Source organism: Agelaius tricolor, unplaced genomic scaffold (genome assembly GCF_023055355.1).
Source record: "Agelaius tricolor isolate 1412-34295 unplaced genomic scaffold, bAgeTri1.0.p SCAF_7, whole genome shotgun sequence".
NCBI classification, from domain to species: Eukaryota; Metazoa; Chordata; class Aves; order Passeriformes; family Icteridae; genus Agelaius; species Agelaius tricolor.
Window position 1 is genome coordinate 31383737 of NW_027269267.1, and position 14283 is coordinate 31398019.

The 14283-nt window shown below is 41.4% G+C and overlaps 1 protein-coding gene across 1 annotated transcript in view; it reads left to right on the forward strand.

The window, feature by feature from the left end:
- AFF3 (ALF transcription elongation factor 3) overlaps positions 1-14283 on the forward strand; it is a 329019-nt gene that overhangs the window by 225249 nt on the left and 89487 nt on the right. The window contains exon 8 of the mRNA XM_071430804.1: positions 7232-7283. Coding sequence (XP_071286905.1) covers positions 7232-7283 — 52 coding nt within the window. The remainder of the gene's footprint in view (positions 1-7231; positions 7284-14283) is intronic.

The window sequence follows — 14283 nt, forward strand, 5'->3', positions numbered from 1 at the left end:
TGCAGTAAGAGATCATTTGTAAGGAAATAATCACTGAGTACAAAATCAGATGCTGCACATTCAGCTCGGAGACTTGGCAGTGGCAGCTCTGTCTCAGACACATTAAGTTCCCCGAGATTTCTGCCACAATGGCTGACACATAGGCAGTGCTGCAGTTCATGCACTCTTACTTCATTTCACATTTGAAATGAATATTTTTTAGGTGGCAGCATCAGCAATGGCTCAGAAATCAGAGGGAGAGCGTTAGTAAATAACTGCTAATCACACCTAGAGAAGCTTCGGGGGGTGCAGGGGCAGGGAGGCAAGAAACAGATCAGAAAATTGCAAGCAGCACATTCAAAACTCTTATTCCTCAAATGTGCTTCCTCCTGTCACACAGAGCATGATTAGCCATGAAACTTTGGCAAGCCCTCAGACTGATTGGACTACTTAGGTGTGAGCTGCTGATATGTCGCTCATCACTCTTCCCTTTTTCTGAGTATTTGTGCATTTTTTGGTGCCTTTCTTGCTCGGGGAGCAGCCTCACAGGGGTTTGTTTCCTTGCTTTCCTCAATCTCTCTCATTTTTCAGGAGGTACTCTGGGTCCTTCTGCCCAAACATTCTCAAGAAATGCTGTGGTCTGTGGGGCACTTTCTCACCACCCTGCCAAGGACTTAAAAAATTCAGGGAATGTTTCAATTGCATTTGTTGTCCCTTTTTTTATAGGGGAAAAACATCACCAGGGCAAACACAGTCGCTCACAGGGGCAGCTGCTGCAGAAGAAACCTTATTTCAGCTTCTGCTCCTAGGAGAGAGTGATGGCTGTATCCCTTGGAGAGGACTGCCTTGCATTTCTAATGAGACCATCAGTGTAATGGGAATTTAGCAGAATATTTAGCTGGTCTAAATGGTTTTGAAGAGCAGTGCAGACCAGCCTAGATGGATTCAAGCCAAGGATAGAAAACTTTTCCTTCACAGTATCTATTTTTTATTGGAATTGCTAATTCTATTTCTATAGACTGAGTCCGTTTTTCAGGCATTTAAATTCTACACTCTGGAATTAAATCTCACATTGATATATAGGCTTCATTCCAGCATTAAGTACATTAATATTTCACCAGCCTGATTTTACTGGCTTTCTCCCTCTGTTTTTAATTAGATTTGATGGTATTCTATATAATCATGTTTTCCTGCATGTTTCTGTGTAGCAGAACTTGCACAAACTGTTTGTTAGGGGATTTTTACAACTTAAACATCATATATACAGAGTGAATTTTAGATGCTGCAAGCAGTGCTTGCAGAGGTCTTACAATCCTGCTGAAAGCTCTGTTATAGCACTTATAAAATATCCTCTTGATCTCATTGCTTACCTTAATCCATAAGCTTTTGACTTTATTTTGTATAAAACAAAAATAAAGACTACACTTTTCAGATAATATAAATGCATGAGCTTTTCCAAAGTGAAACATTTGCATCAATTATAGCATTAGAGTGAAAAATAATTTCAGCAATCAGAATCTAATTAATTAAAAATTACTACTGTATAAAACCAGCCACTCCTATATTTAGGATTAGTAAACAAAGCTATTTGAAATACCTGTTTTGGCTGTAGGTAAGTAGTGAATATAACTGCCCATCCGTTACGTGCAAGTAACCAAGGTTATAGCAACGACATTCATTTTCCTTTTTTCTCTCTTTTTTTTTCTTTTTTTTTTTTTTTTTTTTTTTAAGAAAGGAAACATGTTCATCTGTTTCTTATGAATTCTCTGTACTTCTTACCAGGCATAATTTTCCTAGCATTTCTCTTTTAGAAAGCAATGGAAGACAGCCAGAAACTGAAGGTACATTTGTCTTATTGGAGCTTAAGTCATATTATGTACGTGAGCACTCATAGCTGAAACAATCCCAGTAACATAAGGGCACAGTCTGGGTAGGAACATCAGATTCCCACCTGGCATTCTCTTTCATTTTTCTAGGGACAAGAGTTAAAGGTCTTATACTGTGCTGTGCCCCTGGGAAGGTTTTGTTTTGCTTTTTTTATAATGTGAAGGAATACTTTTCTTCTCCTATATCAGTGCATCAGTTGTGACTTTAAACATCTGGGGTCAGTCTGAAAGTCTTCTAGCATACTGCTACTTAGAATAATATCTATTTTCTTTCTGGGTTTCTGGTAATATCAAAACTAATGCCCAGTTCTTGAAAGGTCAGTATGCATTTATGGGAAAGAAAATAAAATGCCAGTAAGGTACATTGAAAATAAGATAATTTTCCAAAAGCATTCAGAATAAAACATTGTGGTAGCCTAAACTCAGAGCACTTAGTTATTTGATTTTGATATTTCATTGCAACTCTTTGCTTCAGCTAAAAATCAAAGTATTTTTCCGCTACTGAAGTTCCTTTCCTACATAGTGGGAAGAAATCATAGAAGGCCATAGTGCACATGATATTCTGACTGAGATGCTGCCTAGAATTAAACTGGAACAATACACTTGATCAGATTAACACATTCAGGAGATATTTTACAGATTGCAAAGACAGCAACTTCTGAGTTTATTTAAATGACAATTTCAAAATCCTGGGCTCACAAACCATTGGCATGTTCTCTCCTAAAGCATTAGTGTTAATGATTTAATTACTATCAATATTTTTCCCTTCCCTTCTTGATTTTTTTTTCTGGTCATTATAATGACCAACATTATCATGAAGAAAGACCATATCTTGTATAGTAGCTTAGACCACCAGAGGGACGTAGAGTTTTGTCCCTCATTTGTATAACCTCTCTTGAGATGCCAAAAGGGAACATTTTTCTAATCAGCAAAAAAAAAAAAAAAAACCAAACCACAGAGGAATATTTTTAGAGTTTTATGCCTCAGTAAGTAATTTGCAGGGGAAAGGAAAGCAACCATTAGGCCAAGGAATGTAAAATTTATCAGAGGTTAAAGTGAAATACAAGGTGTGAGGCCTGCTGCTTCTTTCATGTGCACCAGCAGGTGTGAAGGATAATTCCAGGATTCAGGCATGTCTTCACTGTAGAAGAGAATAGATATCCTTCTAAGTAGGGCTATGCTGGAAGCACCTCAGAGTGGCCCCATCATCAAAAGTGACCACAGATTCTTGGCTGGCTCTTGAGGATGACCTCCTCCAGACACTGCTGCTTTGACATCTCCTTCCCCAGCAGCTCCTTCTTCTCAGAAGGAGAATCGTCCAGCTCCGTCAGAAATCTTTGACATAAGGCCTGACTCTACCCTCACACTTGAAACTTGTTGTTATTTGGATGTTAATTCCCAGAGGGGAAACCAGATGTCTTCCTGCTGCTCCCTGCACTCTGGCTGGGCTGAAGAAAACACATGCTTGGGACTTAGCTTTCCTGCAGTGACAAACCAAGTAAAAAGGCAGACAAGCAAAACTGCAGAATTGCAAGTCTCAACTATTCCATTTGAGCAAGGTGGTTCCCTGGCAGCCTGTGATGACCTTCCATCCCAAATCCCCTGTAATTTTGATCAGGAGCAATTCCTGGCCCTGTGGCATGTTGGGATGAGCAAGAGTCCCACAGGTCTCTCCGCAGTGCAGCACAAGGCTACCCCAGCCCCAGTACCCTTCTGAGCCAGTGCAGTGAGTAACCCTCAGGTTAAAACAGGTCAGGGTTTCTAAAGAGCTGTAGGAGATTTGGACACACAGTCACATTGACGTTGGCAGATGTTGTACATCAGTGCCCTCCAGACCACTCTGTATTTTCCTCTTTATGTAAGTAAGCCTGCAGAGCCCCTGCTTTTCCCCTGTAACTGAATGGCCCATCATCCCAGGTTGCAACCCCTTGTTCCTGAAGAATGAAACCAGCTGGCTTGCTGAGGCATTTCCCAATATCCCAAACCCATCCTCCTCTCCTTTCATTGTGGCTCTACCTGTCACATTCTTTGTAGAGAAAGGAACAAATGCATTAATTAGAGAGCAGTGAGCACTCCTGCCTAAACCCACCCCTCACTGCCTCCACAACCTCACAGAGATTTCACTAAAATGCATAATTAGGTTCTGCAAAGTGACTTCCTGACCATATGTGCCCTTTTCAAGTGCAGAAGCCCTAAGTGGTGCTGTGTGTTTTTCAGAGCTGCTTTGAGTACCACTTCATTTCTCTGGCTTTTGTTTACAAGGTTGTATTTACTTACCTCTTTACTGGTGCCCAAATACATAAAAGCTAGGCTCATTCTAAAAAATCTGAAAGCTCATGCATGATGTCACTTACTGGCCTGAATTTTGCATGTTCTGAAAAAAGTGTAAAGGCTGTGTTTGCACATGAGCTTGTCTGTGCTTGTCTCTCCATCCTTATACTAAATTTGCCAGACTATGTAAAGAAATCCCATCCCAAACAGGGTTGTTTTAAACATGGTCTGAAGTGCTCTGCTAACATGGTGTACCAAAGCTCATTCTGTGCTGAATTTGTGTCAAAGTGCTTTTGAGATAAATTACAATTTAATGTAACACCTCTTGTGAGCTTAGAGTATTTTATTTCTCTTCTGTTCTCACTCTTTTCAAGTGGGGTCTTCAAGTGGTCCAGTTGTGGCATTTTTCTTTCAACCACCATATTGTTTCCATGATGGAAATGAGCTGTTAAGGAGAAACATTCTTCAAAAACATTCATACTTAAAACCAATATAGCATATTTAAGACACTTAGTGCAAAATAGAATCCCTGTAACATAAACATCCCCTCCTCAGCCCAGGCCAGGTGACAGTGTCCTGCTCTGGCTGTGGCTTTGTGGATGATGGCTGAGGGCCTCATGTGAGAGTGAAAGCTGTCTGGGAGCCAGTGAAGACTTTCAGGCACAGAGGTTATACCTGCACAGCTCCTGCTTTACAAGGTAGACCTGTACTGGCAACCTGATACATCCTTGTATCAGCCAGATCCCTCTCTAGGAGGAAAAAAAACCAAGCATTTTATGATGACCGGGTTATTTTTCCTATCCCCAGTGTTAGGAGCATGTTTGTATTCTGATGGTAGTTCCAAAAGGGGCTGTGAGCCCCAGGCAGGCAGTGCTTTTCTTGGAAAGCAGCACTTCTGAAATGAAAAACAGACAGGGAAAATAAAGATGGTCTAAGATGTACAAGCAAGGAGAGTTTGAAGGATCAGTGCTGCTCTTTGTTATTCCTTTTGTCTGAATGGTACTGGATTGTAGTCCTTGTCTCACACCACCACACAGCCTGAAGGCTTCTAAATATCCTAGTTGCTTCTAATGACAAGCTCACAAAACATTTTTTTATATGTTAATACAAAAATCCAGGACACTGATAAATACACAGAGGTATCTAGAATGTTTCATTATATGCTTTTGATTTTTCAGCTTCCATTTAGGAGAAGAACTAAACTGCTAAACCTAAAGTAAATGTACTTAACTACCACATCACTAGCAGAAATTCATGCACTCGAGGAAGAGCAGGAAGTGACACCCTGGGAGTTCTTCTTTTCACACAAGCATACCACTTTCTGGTTAAATCACTATCAGTGCAGATTTCATCACATAAGTGCCAAATTCCAGATCTGAGCTTTCTATTTTCATGCAGTGCTTTCTGAGGCATGGCCTAAACAGATCCAATTAAAAGAATGAGCAATTATAAGATTGTTTGGATCCCTGTAAGTGACGAGATCCAAGGCTAGTATGGATCTTGTGGTGTTTACAGGAAGTTTTGCCTCTCTGATGTGGTTTATTTCCTGGAGCTGTATCCTGTGTCATCATACCTGCCCTGTTTGCCCACTTCTCAACAGGGCTTGTTAGCTGGGTCAGTGCTTGCATTGATATGGCCATCAAAGGTTTGCTGATTTGGGAGATGGCAGAGAGAGCTTTTTCCTGAGAATGGACCTACTTCGAAATAAAACACAGGCGAGTCCTGCTGGGAGATTGTCAAGTCCCTCCAATTCAATGAGTGTCCTGTATATTCGAGGTGTCTGCACTGCCAAGAGATTTTGCTGAGTTTGATACGCTGATTTTACAAAGGAGAAACGTTGGCACAAGTAGAAGGAAATGTGGGGAAAAAAGCAAGAGGAGAATCTTTAAGAGATGAACTGGCAAGAATCTGTGCTCCAACCCCCAGCCCTGCTCTCACCCACCTCCATTCCCTGAAAGGTGCCGTGGGGAGATGGGGAAGCAGCTGTGACAGCAGCAGCAGGCAGGGGCTGTGCGCACACGAGGCGCTGAGCAGAGCGTGCTGGGCTCTGTGCTCTTTTCAGGCACAGCACACCATGGAGCCCATGGAAGAGTCATGCTCTGCAGGCACGCTCTTGGAAGATCTAGGCACAAGTACAAGGAGGTGGTTTGAAATTACTACATATGTCTTCTTGCAATACTTACACTCCAGGGACCACCCACGGCACAGGATGTGTTTGAATTGCTCACCAAGCTTTCTTCTGGAGCTGAGATGAAATTACAGATTCTTTTTTCCGAGAGTGCAAGAAAAATTAGTAACTTTCTGAATTATTACTATTATTACCAAGGTACTTTTTAAAAATAGGTCCTATTCTCTAAGACTTTTCAAGCACTGAGGGAAATCTTTGCATGTCTTCAACTCCTTTAACTCCTGGTTACTTAATCTTAGATTGTAAAAAAAAATTTATGGAGATAAAACCAGATTCCTCTTCTTTGTGAACCAGTTTAATCAAGTTGGGGAAAGGATATGGGAAGGCAGGATGAAACCCTCATTAGAAAAGATGCATTATTTTCTATATTTACATAACAGTGAAATCCTGTGGATACTCTTGTGCACTAAGAAAATATATTTTAGTTTTAATTGCTTCAGTCAATGTCAATTTTACAACAAGCATGCAATAAAGTAAAAGTGGCCTTTGGGAAACATCACTGAACTTTATTTTGTGCTGCAGTATTGCAAGTGTAAACATCTACTTCTGTTTTGTAAGCTCAAAGCCAAATGGACAGAAATTTCCTCTCAGGGAGAGTACTGACCTGTCAGCATCAAAAATATTCTTTTTAGAATATAAAATTGTTTGTCAGTGATTGTAATAACAAGAATTTTTGTAGAATCCATTATTACTCTAACAAACATTTTTTTTTAGGCAGCAACAGTAGGAAATTAATTAAAAAGTTAGCTGATAGCAACTGGATAAATTATAATGTCACAGCTACAAAATTCCTGGGATAAAATATATTTTCTTTCTATTGACATTATTAAATATTTACAGTAGCTCTGAGAAAATATCCAATCTAAAGCATTTTGATAAGTTACAATTTATTCTGCTTGCTTTCCAGAATGCTAGAAGATGACCTCAAGTTAAGCAGTGATGAAGAGGAGAATGACCAGGTAAGAACCAGACAAGTAACGTGTCACTTGAAGCATGTTTCATGTCGAGACTGAGCTACTGCAAATATTTTGCTAATGCTTTTTCTAAACATACAGAAAGGTTATCAAAATACATGGCAGTACTGTAAGTGGAGTAACAGATGTTGCTGCTCAGAGCCAGCCTGCATGTGCTAACTGCTGGATTGGTAGGGAACAGGCTGCAGTGCTCTTGATTTATTACCTTGATGCGACCCAGAAGGTTTTTGTGTCAGCTTCCTTCTGATTTGAATTTGTTTTGTTTTAAAGAGTGGCCAAGGAAGGGAGAAACAGGAATTCTGGATTAAGGGTTCAGGCCAACTTTGCAATCATGAGCTGGCCCTGGGGATTAGCTGCTGGGCTGCTTATCTCTTACCTGCCTCCGGCATCCCCCAGCCCTGGCCTCTCCTCTGAGCATTTTTGGTCCTGACTCTGCGTGGCCCATGCCTGCTAAGAAAGCTAAAGAAAACTGAGAAAAAGCCTTGGCTGTGCATTTGATTACTCTGTAACACAGTGATTACAGCAACTGTGTTTTAAACACCCTACCCTGACTAGCAGCAGATACACCATCCAGTGTTCTCCATGTGTCAGGGGAGCTGGGTTTTGTTGGCTGTAGGAGGTGTCTCCCAATTTTTCCTTAAAATATTGTTGTGTTTTGTCTAAATAATTAAGGATTTAGTAGAATAGGGCTGGAGCTTGACTTTCCCATGATCAACTGAGTGCCTTGTTGCCAGGCAGTGCTATGCTCTGTTCTTCTCAGTATCCTGGTGTGGATGATTTGGTTGGGAGTGAGGCCAAGACCCCCTTCCCTTCCTTCTTTCCCTAAAATGCACAACCCATGCCTTCACCAGAGTATATGAGGGCAGTACTGCTCCTGGTTGCATCTCACAGATACAATGTGGTTTTCTGTCCTGGTTTTGGCCGGGATAGAGTCAATTTTCTTCCTAGTAGCTGGTACAGTGCTGTGCTTTGATTCAGTGTGAGAACAGCATTGATAAGTCCCTGATGTCTCAGTTGTTGCTGAGCTTACCTCAAGTCAAGGACTTTTCAGTGTCTCCTGCTCCACCAGTGAGCAGATGCACCAAAAGCTGGGGGAGCCTATGGTCAGGAAAGCTGCCCCAAACTGGCCAAAAGGATTTCCCTTCCACAGAACATCATTTCCAGTACATAAACCGGGGGGAGTTTGCTTGGAGGCACCAATCACTGCTTGGGAATGGGCTGGGCATCAATCAGTGGATGCTGAGCAATCATAGTTTGTATCACTTGTCCTTCTTTGGAATTTATTTCTCTCTTTTTGTTGTCTCCCTTTTCATTGCAATTACTATTCTTACAATATTATTATTTTATTTATTTTATTTCAACTGTTTAACTGTTCTTATATCAACTCACAAACTTATTTTTGTCCCTGCCTCTCCTCCCCATCCCACTGGGGCAGGGGGAGTGAGCAAGAAGATGCATGGTACTGTTGCTGGCTGGGGCAAAGCCATGTGAGCTTCATATATGATTATTTCAGTCATGGGTAACTGGAGTATCTAGATGGGTAGGCTGGATGGATATCCAGACTTCTGAAATTCAAAAACTTAGACAAATAATTCTAGGTTCATAGGATAGGCATGATTTTCTTTAACTCTTGTTATTAGATGTCTCTATTTTACAATATAGCCCACACAACAGGTAAATCAAAACTTTTTAATCTATTTTGAGCAGAGCTTCTTGGTGTTAAGATGCAGCACATAGATTCTGTTATTTACATATTTATTCAATTTCTTTTTGTTTAACATATTTCATCCTGAAACGCTTCACATTTAATTACTCTTCCTGCTTGTCTAGATAGTTTAAAATACAGCTCACAGACAGCATAGGACAAAGTAAAGTGAGGGACGGAAGGGATGTCTGAAAAGTAACAAAAGCAGACCAAGGGGCCATGGTGTTGCAGCCAGGGCCTGGGTGATAGGGGAGGCAGGAACTGCTGGCCAGCAGAGATGTCCTTCAGGCAGGGAGACAGGATCCTGAGTAATGCATGTCAGAGTGAAACAGGCTGGGAGAGCCAGAGAGAAAAAATTCTGGTTTGCTTCATAGCAATCAGAAAAGGACATGTGAAAGTGTTTCTTGTGCATAGAGAACATGAATAGGTTTAGGCAGAGAAGGGATTGTGGAAAAGTCCTGCTGATCTTGCAGGCACACATGGACCTCTAGTTCAGCACTATGACTTGTAATTACTAACATCCTCTGTGTGTTCATGTGCTGTGCCAGGGCTCTGCTCAGTCACCAGGGCTCCAAGATGCAGCTGATACAGGCTGGGTCTGTCACCTCGGTGCTCCAGCAAGCTCTGCAGAGCCAGGAGAGAGCTCACCACCCACACGGCAAAGAGCAGGCCTGAGATCCCATGACTCACTTCTAATCATCACAGGCCCTGGCATGAGCAGCCTTTGGAAATTACTTATTTATTTGGTTCCCTTTCCTAGTCCCAATTTTTTTCCTAACTTGGCTCTACAGACAAAAATCTCCCAGAGGCACAGGCTGGCTCCTGCTGTATGAAATGCTTGGTAGAACCTTAGCTGAGACCTGCAGGTTTGCTTAATGAACAATCCTAAATAAATTTACCTGCTGAGAAAACAAAACACTGCCTTTCCATGCACCTTGCAGGAAATAAACACAAAAAAGAGTAACACAGACTCTCTCTTCCAATAACTGCTCAGATGGACCTGTGTTTAAATGTCAGCAGAACTCATTTCCTTTTGCTTCCTAACTCAGAGGCTCTTTAATCTCATATATCCTGAGCTCAGAAACAGGAAAGAAAAAAAAAAAATCGGAGATTAATGGATAGGAACAGTACATGAGAGATTCCCAGATATTCCTTAATTCCCAAATTTACCTTTGAGCAGTCAAACTCATTCAAGAAGTCCAGTTTCTCAAAGAGCTGAAGATGAGCTGTACATAAGCTGGGAAGCTTTTAATTTTGCTGATTTCTAAATGGGGAAGCTCAGGGGAAAAACTTTGAAAACTTTGGAGGAGATTTTGCATTGAAGTCTGAAATTGCCAAGCAGCGAATGGGAAGTTTCTGAAGTGGTGCAAAGGGGGACAGGTGCTTCTGTGCTCCCAGGGCTGGTGTTTGGAGTGCTGTGACCAAACCAAGGAATGTGAGCCATGGATGAGGGAGGCCAAATGCAAGACAGAGGCATGATTAAAAGCTTTGAGACTGCAGTGGGCAAAGCATTCCCAGCCCTTCCCTCAACACCAGCAATTAAGGTATTGAGATTCACAAACCCAGGAGAAGCCAAAGAGGCTGGGTTTGAGCTGAGTACATGTGCACCCACAGTAATTATATTATCCACACATATTAGTCTTGTAATTTTAATTACATAAATGTATTTTTCCTCTTTAATGAGCATAGTTTATCCATTTAAACTGATCGTTTCAATTTTACAGGCAGTGATCATAGGATCTAATATGCAGAGAGAAAATTTCCTGTTGGCATATTTTACACCACACAGATTGAAGAAAATATACTTTTTAATCCTCAATCAATATCTGAAGAGCATGCAATTAGCAGATACCAAGGTAGTTAACATAAATCTGCAAGTTAAAGAGCCAATTCATTCTGATTTATAACACATAGAGTAATAATTTCATCATCATCTCTCCCAGAAAGCATCTGAAGCTTTGTAGCATGAAGATGTCAAAATTGTACTTAAGATTGTTCAGACTACTGAATTGTAGTGGTTATTGCCTTTTGGCTCTTTGAAGTGTGGCACAGCACATGAAACAGTCCCCATTATAATAACCTGCTCTTCTCCGTAGAGGTCACTGGATAACTTAAATCAGTCTTGGGTGAAATATTAAAAGGAGATTGTCAATTGTAATGTGAACAATTCTCTTTTTCCCCCCCCCCCCCACTTGTCCTTTTACAACATGAACATTTTGTAATAGAAAATAATTCCTTTAAAGGGAAAAAGATCCCTGGCATCATTTGTGCAATTCGTGTCAATCAATAGCCAAATAAATTAACTGACTGGTACACATACATGGAATAATAATCTAACATATTTTTGCAACCCAAGTCTGCTTCCTCATATGCATTTTTTTTGCACAGGATCAGGTTGGTTGCCACTGAAGTTTTGTGGCTGTGAAAATTTATTACCCACAGAGTCAATCTGCATTCTGGCTGCCAAGTCTGAATAAATAGAGTCATTGTGCTTGTCTGGAATATGTAACCAAAGTTCATCGAGTCAGCTTGACTTTCACATCCCACGAGATTCATAAAAGCCAACACCCTGGTATGTGCTCTTGATTCCTGCCAAAATTTTGTAAAATTGTATAAACAGAAGTTGAAGAAGCAATCAGAACACACTCCCAGGGACATGGCTCGGCACTCTAGCCCTGGCTGATCTCGAAAGGGAAGACACAAGATTTTTCTTTTCAAAGAAAAAATAGTATGACTACTCTCCTGTGGCGGCAGGTAACCACAGGGGTTTAAGGTGCCCCCCTTGCAGAGTGCACAGGGAGGCAACAATCAATCCTCTCAAGTTCCTTCATTTTGCTCATGTGTCCTGCACTGAAGGAAGAGATCAGGCAGCATTTGCCTGCAAGTGGCCACCATCCTCAAGAGAGGACAAGGACAGACTGGTCCTCCAGGGTGTGAGCGGTGTAAGTGAAACCAGCCCCTCCGCAGGCAAGCCAAGACAAACAGAAAGCCTTGTCATTTCACAGGAGACCTCAGGGGAAGAGCAGCCTCAGAAAGTTCATAGCTTTAGCACAGTAAAATAAAAGTCTTGTCAGCCTGATCTGGCTGGCCACGGGAGCCCCATAGGGTGCTGGAAGCCCACCCAGCCTGGTGCCTTCCTGGGCATCTTGGGGTTGCCTTCCACCCACGGCAGCCCAGGGACAGTTGGGGTGGGCTGCTGGCCCTGGGGGGCTTGTCCATGCTTCAGCATCACCCTGGTCATGATCAAGCCATAAAAACTGATGCTGATTTGAGTTACACTTTTAGCTGTCATGGGACATCTAAAATCCCATCATGTACATGTTGAGGGTTACCAGGGCACATTGCTGGAAATGCATCCTTCTGGTAGGACTGTCTGCAGCACAGGCATTTAGGACAAGCCAAATCTGTCACAACACTGCAACAGGACAAAAGCCCTGTGCTTTTGAGCCCTTCTATGTGCTCAATGGCAATTGGTGTGGGAACTTCTCCCTTTCACTTCTGGATATGGAGTGACAATCAACAAAAAGAAGAAAATCATCCTGAAATGAACAGTCACATATCTACCTTCTCCCCAAAGGAATGATTCTTAGTAGAGTCATTATAAACAGTACTTCTGCATATGAAATGTAATATTTCAGCTAATTTGAAGCCATCTGTAATGAATTGTGAAACAAATTGATAAAGGAGCAAAGCTTTCTTTCTGTAGACCTGTTTGGAGAGCACTTTCCAAAGTGGAAGATTAACTGAGCAGAGCCCCAAGGTAGGAATATCTGGAGAGAAGAGCTTTATTTGGCAAATTGCAACACAACACTGCGTAGCCCTGTTCATTGTTAGAACCATTTTTAGACAGTGCTAATTGTGTTCACATATGCCATGTCCAAATATTTTAACCACATTATGTCATTTTAGTGTTGTATTCCCTTTTATTCACCTTTTCATCAGGCAATATTTGATCCTTGATCAGAAAGGAAAGTTAGTGAAAAAGGAGATGAGAATGCTCAGGTCTAGAGAAAAAGCACAGAGCCTGCATCTTTTCTGCAAATGAATTTCTCTCTCAAAAAAAAAAAGCCTTGACAAACTTGGAGGAAAATATCTTTCTGATGAGAAGTTTATCACTCCACTGAGCACAGAAAACTTATTTCATGAAGTCTGGCTATACACGAGTCTGACCGCAACCAAAACCACACAAATCAGAGATAAGCAAAAGTGGAAAAAATTAAGTATTGGGTAAAGGAATGGCTGGAACCTCAGGTGTTTTTTTTACCTAATCCAAATGCTCTGTTCAGCCCCCTGTCACTATAATGTGAGTGTGTTTTTAGACTGGAGGAATAGGCACTGTAACAGCCTTACTTATCTTGGGTAAGTCCATTATTTCCTGTGTATTAGAGAAGCAATTCTTTTGGTATCCAACTTAACTAGAATCCAGAGTAAGATTTAAGCCAGCTGAGCCAAGGTTTTTTGTGGTTTGCCAGCTCTGATTTTAAAATCTCCGTGACATCTAAATTTGCACTTCCACAAGGCATGACAAGAAGACCAAGATTGCCTCACTGAAACTGTCAGATGAAACAAAATAAGAGCTCAGTCTTGTCCTGCCAACTTGGCTCACATCACTGCCTATCTTACAAAATCAGATTCTATGGCTGGCAAGCAGGATCAAGCTCTAAATTTGAATGCCACCACTATAAATGACAGTGAAAAAAGTTGGAGACCTGCTTGGATCTTGGACATGCACAAAATTTGGGGACATTTGAACATGGCACTTTGATCTGCATGCTCCTTAGTAGCAAAACTCCAAAATAGACAGGAAATTAAATTTAAAGTGTAGGACATCTTCCTTGTCTCTTCATGTGGATGCTGTGACTAAGCTAAGTTTTAGCTTGGTAAATCTCCAAAGCCTGCCCTTTTCCACTCATATCACTTTTTTCCAAGACTTCTTTCTGTATCTGACGTAACATTCTTAACCCCATCTTCTTGAAATATTTTCTTAAAACTTTTTCCCCTTGTGAAGTAGAATTACTGTATGAACATCTGTTTTGACTGGCGTGGGAACATATCCTGCTGCAATCAATTCAGCAGTGTTGGCTAACTTGAAGCATGAGGAAGGATTAGATCCAACATTTCCAGGCTGGATTTTGCTTTTCCCTGTCTCATAAGCTTTCCAGGCTGTGCACTTTACCTCCTGCTCTAGAGAGCCCTTGCTGCAGCCAGGCACTGTGCCTGAGCCTTGGTCCTGCTCAAGCCTGGCCACCAAGCTCTGTTTGCCTTCAGGCAAGTGCATTC